The sequence below is a fragment of a genome, unplaced genomic scaffold (assembly GCF_019419815.1).
Source record: "Pyrus x bretschneideri cultivar Hongxiangsu unplaced genomic scaffold, Pyrus_bretschneideri_v1 Contig46, whole genome shotgun sequence".
NCBI classification, from domain to species: Eukaryota; Viridiplantae; Streptophyta; class Magnoliopsida; order Rosales; family Rosaceae; genus Pyrus; species Pyrus x bretschneideri.
Window position 1 is genome coordinate 2483019 of NW_025999783.1, and position 10115 is coordinate 2493133.

The window sequence follows — 10115 nt, forward strand, 5'->3', positions numbered from 1 at the left end:
TTGCCTAGAACCTTTGCATGGTTGCTTGCCTAGCTTGCTCCCGAGTACTCATCCTCAACTGTTGTTAAGGCCACGAATTCCTTCGGTAAATTCCTCAGAACAGTTGGTATGATATTGGCTCTTTACATTGAAGCTGCCAAGCATGGATGAGTCGCTGAGAAGTAGTGCTCTGAAGGACCATTTAAATGCAAAGGTTGCACACCACTTCTGCTATACTAAAGATTGAAGCAGAAGTTTCAACGATGAGATGGAACAAATCACTACAGCACGACACCCTTCCTATAGAACCACACAATCCAGACGGAGGAGTCTAAGTCAAATTCAAGCTCAGCATCGTTGCTTTAATTGAAGAGATCGAGAAGCTTCAATAGCCTTTCGCTAGCACCGTCACCGAAGAACAAAGCCTTGCTATACCACATCCACTACTTTGTCATCAACAGAAATATCTCATATCAACAATAGAAATATCTCATACCAACCCTGGATGGTGGAAAAGTACTTCCAGAGAAGAGGCCACGTCTACCTATGGGGCAGAGGCAAATGAAAATGATATCACGCTTCGGTACTTAGAAGTTTCGCGATTACTCAATGGCTTGGATCTTGCAAGTCCCCAACCGAGGAGCTTCCCTCACTCGGGAACTTAGGGGATCACTGTTTATACCATACTTGACCAATCCCGAAACTACTGAGCACCGGTCAACAGTATACCGTTAAGGACCCACAAGACTTTCCCTCCAACTAGGAGGCCAATCACAATGCGACACGTGTCAATATCAGAGGCCAATCACAGTGCAACACGTGTCGATATAAGAGACCAATCACAACATGACACGTGTCAATGTCAGAACAAAGCTAGAAACTCTCTTCTATAAAAGGGGATCATTCTCCCATAATAATGCCTAATGTCATTGGAATTAAACTATTCACTATAACTCACTAAAGGAGAGCTTGAACCTATGTATTTGTGTAAACCCTTCACAATTAATGAGAGCTCCTCTACTTCGTGGATGTAGCCAATCTGGGTGAACCACGTACATCTTGTGTTTGCTTCTCCGTCTCTATCTCTTTACATACTTATCCACATTGGTGACTGGAGTAATCTAGCGAAGGTCAGAAACTTAACACTTTCTGTTATACCAAAGTCCTCGTTGATTTTGTGCATCAACAATATTGTTTTGATCTTTAAAAGGAGAAGAAAATGGCAATTTCGTGTGTCTAGAGTAATTCCAATAGAGAAAGAGACTAATTAATTGTGCCAAAGCATATGCAACACCATAAGAAGATGAGACCATGAGATACAACGGTTTTAGAGATCAAATTGACATGAGAATGCAGTTTAGTGGATTTTTAGGAGAGACTTAATTACTAGCTCTTATTATTTTTGTTTTTTATTTTTATTTTTTTTTATTGGTAGTATGGACTTTAAGTCCCTATAGAGCTGACATTATGATATGGAGGTCATTCCAGACTAATTTAGTCAATTTATCATGCTTAATCGGATCAATGCATCAAGGCAAGTCTCGGAGTGAAAGATTTTTCATAGGTCTTAAGACCAGAGGGTGGTACTCTTATTATCACAGTGGACATCTTTTTTTTTTTTTTTTTTTTTTTTTTTTTTTTTGAACAAACGATGTTATCTACACCAAAGAAGATGAGTGGGCTTAGTCTCACAATGGGCTGGCAATAATGTTGTTCAAATTTGCCTTTGACGAGAATCAAACCTAAGACCTCTCACTAACAAGTACCAGACCATAGTGCTAACTGGATTGTAGTGGAAATCTTTATAAACACTAAGTTAGGCATAACATGTTCCGTTTCCATGTTATCAAGGGTCGGGCCTGCAAGCTTATTCGTGTTTGATTTTATTACTTAACTCCGAGTTCGTTTATTTGTAAAGATTGTTGGATTAAATTATATTTCATGAAATGGAAGCCAATGATGAAAAGTTCTAAGTGTTTCACTGTAATAGAAATAAAGGTTTGAGTGAAATAAACTTTGCAAAATATCACCTAAGGCATCTAAAGTCCTTCCAGGGAAATAAAAGAAAATGGCGCATTCTACCTTGCGTCCAGCTTTCTAGATATAACATTCAGAATTCCAACCAAGGATCTACAATATTGTTCGAAACTTCGAAACATCAGATCTTTAATAAACAAGCAAGGGAGACTAGTCAGACTTGGCTAGCTCCAAAATTAACAAGAAATTCAAAGGTGGTTTTGATACGGACACCGGAAAGATTAATCCAAAATCCTAATACAGGCAATAAAAAATGAGATAACTATTTCGTGGCAAATTTGTTTTCATCGAGCATATTTGACATTTACTAGAGCAGATTCTCAATTGCACGAATAATTATAAGGGTTTAGGTAAAAAGATTATGTCTTGCTCAATCTTTACATATAATCCAACATATCAACATTGCTAAATTTGGCACGCGATTATAGCCACTCTTGTGTTTTTATTTTAGTAATTTTCTTCATTTAATAGTTTTTATGTTACTCGTTGACAAGTTTGGTAACAGCATACCATACGTCGAGGATCCTCTACGTCAGATTTTATTTTATTTTATTTTATTTTTTTCCATTAAAAAACAAATATGATGGTGAAGAATCCTAAGATTTGATGAAAGCATATTTGGAAGGGATGAGGATCTTCTTCGGGTTCTCTTTGTAATTCCTTAACAAAAGCTGACCGCACGATGTACAATGAACGAATCGGATGTGAGTATCTAGTTGGAACCCAAATTCATTTGGAAGAGATTGTAATTTAATACATTTTATATAAAAAAAATTAAATTGATTATTATGGTTATAGTCATGTGACGTCGTTCTCAATATGGTGGTAATCATCACCACTTAGTAAGGGTGGTGAGCAAATTCAGGTTCACCATATAAAAGGTTTTGCGAGAGGAAAAGTATTTATCAAATAAATATACAGTTCAACATTAATGTGTTACTTTATATAGCTATACCGTTGATTTATTCTATATATTTGAATAACCAAACAATCTCCAATTCGAATGATTTTTTATATCAATAATCTTCAATCAAAGACTCAAAATAGAACAGTTTCTCTTATAAAATTTCTAGGGAGAAAATAAATTATTTGCAAGTAGAAGAATGAACATTGAAGTCTGGTTTCAAAGATGAAAAAAAGAGCAATTTTGAACACATGAAATGGGCTCTCTTCTTTTCTCATGACATGATAATGTACTAGATAATGATATGCAATTCAATCACCGTTTCTAGTTTTCTTCTCCCTGAATTTTGCCACACCTGCAGGAGCATGCCGGAAATATCTTTTGAAGCGTGAATTTCACGGCGCAATTGCGTGTTGTATATTTTTGCCACTTGAGAGTTCAAACTTCATCTTTTACAAAGACTAACCACAAGATGCAGTGAAAGAGATGCCCAAAAAAATTTGTTCTAGAACACTAAACACCGATAGCGCAAAATGAAGGGTTCGTAGAGATAACAACATATCCTCGTATCATCCCCAGGGAAGCAACACTAGCCTGTTAGCCTCCTGCCTGACTCGGGTCACCCTAACTGCTCTGCCAGTTGCCCTTGCACTCGAGAATCGTGGTCGGGAGGTGGGGAACAATCAAGCCTCGATAATTTGGCAATTTACAACTTCGTCAGATATACTGGATACAGGATGGAGTGAAAGGGTCGAAGGCGATCCAACCAAAGAATATGGAGTAAAAAAATATCCGGCTCAAACTGTTGTATAGTTGGCAAAAAGGCGTAACAAGTCATTGAGAGTCTCTGGATGAAACTTCCTTGCAAATAAGTAACAAGGTCGTTTTATACCGTTCCATAAGCAAGGCCATTTCTGTACTACTTTCTGAAAAACAAAATAGAAAATGTAAATAAAATTATTGCCAAGCAGTCCAATTCCATAAGCATGTATCACGAATCTTTTAGATGCATACCTTCGCATCACTGGTTACATGCACGCTCACATCAATCGACTGCAGCCACAAGACAACCAAAGTCGCCATCAGAAAATTTGAACTATTTACATTCGAATTGTTGTTCTTTCAAACACTATCTATGTTGGAACTGATGGCACAAAGAAAGCAATTATAACGACACTTTGATTTATATATCCACCAAACCATTTCCAGCCATCTTCGTTAAAAGGTCAAAGTGTTAATACTAAAATCTTAAAAAAACAATCCCTAGACTATTCCTTTTGTCATTTTTCTTTTTGTTTTTTTTTTGTAAGATAAGTGGGGTGTTTGTATGGTTTTGAACAGCTAACGGCTGGAGTGCGACACAACATAACATGAGAGGCTCAACAGGTGACACAAATAGCCAGGGATGAACTGCCATGGAATCGGCATTCAGTGTGGACATAGCTATGCAACACATATCCAAACTAGATAAGCATGCATGATGGAGCTGTTATCCATAAATAAAAAACACACATATGCAAAAGCTTTTAGAAGAATTCTACCGTAATATTCTTCAGAAGCTCATGTGTAATATCCTGAGACTTGTATAACTTCGGATGCCACTTTCTTTCAGACCAATCAACATGAGTCACGGACCAGTTTGCAATGCCACCAGGATCAATTATCTGAAAATATGTACAAAGGAAACTTCATTCAGGCAGAGAACAGAAGGGAACACTGGAGAAAATTTTCAAGAGTTCTCACATTGAAAAAGGTTGGCAAGTAATGTTCATCAGCAATGCAATTGCGCCCGTCAAAACCTGGCTGTTATTACCAAGACAATCCACATCAACAAATTGAGACCAGTTAACATACAGTATCATGGTTTTAAAGATTACAGAAAAAACCTATTAGATACTTGCATCTCAGCTGTACAGTGGGCCAAGCATGAGAAGGGGAAAGCAAGCCATATATTGAAATCAAGCATATGTTTTGACAAAAAGTAATTAAAAAATTCAGCATTGTTAGCTTAGATCATCTGAAAACGACCAAATAAAGAGCGACCCAAAATCTATTATACCAATAATAAGAGAAAGCAAGGATGAAAGTATCATACATGCAGATATGCTACAGCCTATAGATATATGATAAACAAATTACAGGCGAAAATATCTAATATAAGAACATTTAAGAACTTAAACAAGGTAGATATACAAATGCTGAGAAGGAAAACTTGCCTTACAGTAGTCCCGGAATTTCGAGTAGTATAGATTATCAGCCATTACTATCACAGCATGCCGACGCTTCACAGAGAACCACTGCATATAATTCAGAATATTAGACTTTCAGTGTTACCTTGGAATGAAAAGTATTTTTAGGTGGTCATATATCCCTACTGTTTACATTTGTTGATATTGCAGGCTAGTTATATAAAACTAATAAAAATGGCCATCAAGAGATGGACAACAAATCAAATTTCCACAAATTATAAAACTACATCTACAACCTCAACATAATAATAAAAAAATACCTGTGCACCCTTTCTAAAGTCTTTCTTCTCAATTTCAGGTAACATGTGTTCAGAATACCTCCCATTTCCATGTGGACCAGGATCCTCAAAGCTGAAAAGAATACACAAGTATACAGTTAAGAAAAATGAATTTATCAATTAGGAACAAGTTGGCTCCAAATAATTTCAGAGGATAAAAAAAATTAAAACCTACTCAGGCAACATTCATAACTGTACTTATTCATCAAATTCAAATCCAATCGTACGGTGAGCTGCCAACACATTTAAACTAAAACAGTAGCTCATAAAATAAGATTTTACTTACCAGTCAACATAGCTTATATTTGTATTCATCAGATAGTCATAGATATGGTCAAATGTGTACAATGGTACACAACTGCACAACAGAAAGAATTAATGAGATTAATAACAGCAGAAATAATCAGAACTTGACAAAAAGGATTACTAAAGGTACTGAGAATTTGATCACCTTTCAGAAAGTAAGACAAAATGCTGGTTATCAGGATCTTGAAGAGCATTTGCCAATAATCTTCTCTCTGCATCTACCATAGAAATTTTTCCCCAAATCACCTGGAAACATGAATCAATGATCGATCTCATTAATGTCCTAAATCACTAGTTAAACATGACAATAATAAATCACAATCACTACTGATAGATGTATAATCTTTATACTCTTCTACCTATCACTGGAACCTCATCTACACAATTATAACCCTTGCATGACAAATAGTCATGGATTCAATATGTCTGCAATCTTAAAATGACCAAGATTAAATGAAGAAATAATCAGTAAGTCTCTGCTATTTAAGTTAATATTAAATATTATCCTAAGCTTCCCTGAGAGTTATATGGATTAAAAATGAAACATAGATTTTGTAAAGTAACGTAATCTAAGCAGGTTTACCGGGTCACTGCGAATCTCTCGATTAAAAAAATAACGGCTCAAATGAATTGCCCTTTCCTTAGAAGCATGCACATAGATAGAGAACTTCCCTTCATGACCCTGCCAACAAAAAACGGAAATGCTTAAGCTAAGCATGTGAATCGATAACTACTTGAACAGGCTCTATCAACACTCAAATATTGATTGAACAGGTTGAACATTTATTATCACATATTTTTATGAAAAATACCTAATTTAACATACACACGTCTGTTGTATACCAACAAATTATAAATCAGTCAGAAATATGAAAACAATCACTTGAAAAGAGCACCAAGGGGCCACCACATGGAATTTATCCGGATTAAATAAGGACGAACTTAAAGCACCAAAAGTAACAGTGAAAGAAGACTCCAACTCATCTCATCAGCCACAAAGACATAAAAAATTTACAAATAAGAAGCATGTGTGTCATTTTGGTATAGAACATTTCCATAAACTTTGCCTCATTCATACAGAATGATTCTCCCATCAAACTTGTTATTTCCCACCTAATACAACCGACAATTCAAGCATTTATCAACCATTATGCTGCATTGTCAAACTTGAATATTAGATAGCTTGATGGAATTAAGCTTCTTGGTCCAACCGTCTTTAACTGTTAATCGGTAACCACAAAATAATTCAGGCATGGAGACTCTTGCTTGTATGTGAATAGTCCAACAACTATCCTTGTGAAAGATTATAGGGACAACAATATAAGTTGATCACTTTCTACTCTTATACTTTCTAAGCACTATGTGACAAAGATCATATACTATCTGAATATGTTTAAGCCAACTAAACAGAACAGGCATATTAGGAAAAAAAGTATTAAAGAAACCAAAAAGAAATAAAAGGAAAAAACAATACAGAAGATTTCTTTCTTGGGCCAATAAATCAATAGCAGATGAAACCTTACATGGAGAAACTTATCCCACAGCTTCTCAAAAGGCAATGCACTTGGTGTAAGGAACATGAATGCAATTTTTGGATTCTTGGATTGAATAGGAGGTGCGCTTAAAATCTCTCTAATCACAACACGGGATGCAATCTCATCGTCAGTAAATTCCCTTGCAGGAGCAGGTGGAAGCCAATCTGAAATAGCCTTACAACCTCTGGAAGAAAATATGTAACAAGCAGCGCTGCTTTGAGGTGGATAGAGAAAAGCACAAATCACAAAGATGCTGACCAAAGAAACCAAGACAATAATCCACACTGGCCTCTTCAAAGGTGGGCGATGGCGTGCCCCAGGCAAGATCTGCATGTCACCCATGCCTAATCGCCAATGACTCGTCTTCATCTAAAATAAATGCATCACAACTTCATCACCTAATGATCTTATTCCTGCCCATAGTCCCTATCCACCATTGCGCTGTCTGATCGGTGTAGAAATTTCTGCAATCTGAAAGTTTAAGAGGATTAATTGGTAAATTAGAGGTCCTATATGCAATGATAAGCGGACTAAGTTCATGGTAATTTATTCTGCAACACAAAAAAGAATATCCTAAGCAGGTAAACAAGCATGTTGACAAATCGGTTATACCATTTCTTATAATAATGTCACTAGATCAGTAGTAAACCTAATACTAAACAGCAAAAGATACATCATGTAGACATACGCACATATAAGTAACTAGAATGAATGTGCCTAGATCACAAAGAAATGCAACGATACAATTCAAAGATTAAGCAATATCAGAAATCAGATCGAATTCATGATCATCGAGTAGTTATGTTTAGTGCTTATAATTGTTTGCCAAGAAAAGCAAGTAAACTATAATTCATTGTTTTGGTTTTTCGTTTCCCTTCAGTCTCCTCACCTCGCCTCAGGCAACCAATCGGAGCGGTAACAGTGTAAATATGAGCAAATAAAAGATCAAACCAAAGCAACAAAACCCTATGTTCAGAATTCAAATCTAAGAAGCAGTCCAACAACTAATACCAAACATCTGGATAAGTATGCACGTACGAAAATCCAAGTAAATAAAAGTCAAACCAACCCACAGATTCCAATCTATCCCAAGAAAAGTAAAACCCCAACTACAAGACGCAATCTCTATTGCCCCCTAACAGTCAAACCCAGCAGCCCAAAACTCCGAAAATTCTTCCCCATTTTCTTATTTCCCGTGTGGCTGCCCAGAAAGTACGCAAAATCAAAACAGCCACTGCAACTGCAACCGCAACCCAAACGAAAATTCAAAATCTCAGTTTCTGACACTCGGAGAAGAAGAAGAAGGAGATACCTGATGCTATGATCTGAAAGGAGCTTAAAACCGAGAATTGAAGATCGGGAACGGTGATTCTTCGTTGACTCTCTCAAGATCTAGGGCACGCAACAGGAAGGCCGGCCTCCAGAGACACTCTCTCCTCGCACAGAAGAGGGAGAGAAGAGATGGAAGTATTGGAAGAAATTGAAAAACCAGAAAGATGGGAAATGGGATTTTTTTTGAATGGGAAGATGGGATTGTTGTGATTCCTTGAAAGATGATTCCTTTGTTCCGAAAATTCTCCCTCTCCTCCTTCTGAAAGTAGTTGAGTCCAAACAGTCGTTTGCCTTTCTTCCAAACACCAACAAAGCCGGCGATTTATTTCTCTGTTTTTTATTTGTTTTTCTTGTTTTGTATCATTTTGCTTTGGACTGCTTATTCTCGTATTCGCACTCGTGGCGCGTGATTCTTCGTACCAACCCCACCAAATGCCCCATTGTAAGAAAAGTGTTATTCACGTTTATTTTTACTTTTTACTTATATTTCAACGTTCAAAAATTACGAGAATGTATGAAAAGTAAAAATAGATATAAAAATAGCACTACATGTTTTTTTTCTTACTTTTAAAATTCTAGCAACATTGTTATTGTGGTTACAATTTAGTGGTACTATTCTTTCATTTCTAAATAGAAGACATTAGAGTTGATACTCTCTATTGGCTTTGTATTTTAAAAATAAGCTTTAACTGTAGCAATGGTCACAGAATTTTATCTCTAGTTTAATTTTAGTCCCTTAACTCTCTTCCTTTTTTTTTTTTTTTTTTTGAACAAACGATATTGTTTACACTAAGAGGAATGTTGGGTTTAGCCTTACAATATGCTAGCAATAATGCGGTTCAAATTCGCCTTTAGTGAAAATCAAACCTAAGACCTCTCACTTATAAGTAAAGAGAAATACCACTAGACTGTAGTACTAAGTGACTAGTCCCGCAACTCTTATATTAGTGTTTTTAGTCCTCGACCCTAACAATGTGTTGCGTCATTAGTCTTTTTCACTAACGCCGTATATATATATATATATATATATATATATTAAATTTAGGGTATATTAGAAGTTTCAACTTAAAACTTCAAAAAGCAATAGATAAAAATACAAATGAAAATTTATAAATTATTATCTACAACTTAAAACAAAATGAAATTTAAACTATAAAATACCAAATGAAAATGGTTGGACTTTAGCTAACTTGTAAAAATTAGGCAATGCGATTTCAAAGTAGGTAAGAGATCACATAGTGGCTGGACTCAAACAACTTACAAATCAATCATATATTGAACTATGAAAAAAATTCCTATGTATCAATTTTCTTACACACACAAAAAATTTAATTTTTAGATCTTTTTTTCTTTTTCATTTCTCATTTTTAAACCCCTAAATTTGACGGAAAAATAGACGGCATTAGTGAAAATGACCAATGGTACAACACATTGCTAAGTTTGAAGTCTAAAGAAACTAATATGATAGTTCATGACTAAAATTAAATTAGGAATA

At 35.7% G+C, this 10115-nt stretch overlaps 1 protein-coding gene across 2 annotated transcripts; it reads right to left on the bottom strand.

Annotated features, from left to right (window-relative positions):
• Positions 1–3120: 3120 nt before the first annotated feature.
• Positions 3121–8879, bottom strand: LOC125468232 (glycosyltransferase BC10-like). 2 transcript variants are annotated; one of them, XM_048567833.1, is made up of 12 exons: positions 8601–8879; positions 8178–8528; positions 7277–7759; positions 6337–6435; positions 5899–5999; positions 5734–5805; positions 5430–5520; positions 5137–5217; positions 4664–4723; positions 4462–4584; positions 3935–3973; positions 3121–3846 (listed from the first exon to the last, which is right to left on the bottom strand). In XM_048567833.1, exons 3-12 carry the CDS (start codon positions 7655–7657, stop codon positions 3718–3720), a joined length of 1176 nt encoding a protein of 391 aa, XP_048423790.1. In that variant the 5' UTR covers positions 7658–7759; positions 8178–8528; positions 8601–8879; the 3' UTR covers positions 3121–3717. The 2 variants fall into 2 exon arrangements, with proteins under 2 accessions (XP_048423790.1, XP_048423789.1); XM_048567832.1 differs by lacking the exon at positions 8178–8528.
• Between the last annotated feature and the right edge of the window lie 1236 nt (positions 8880–10115).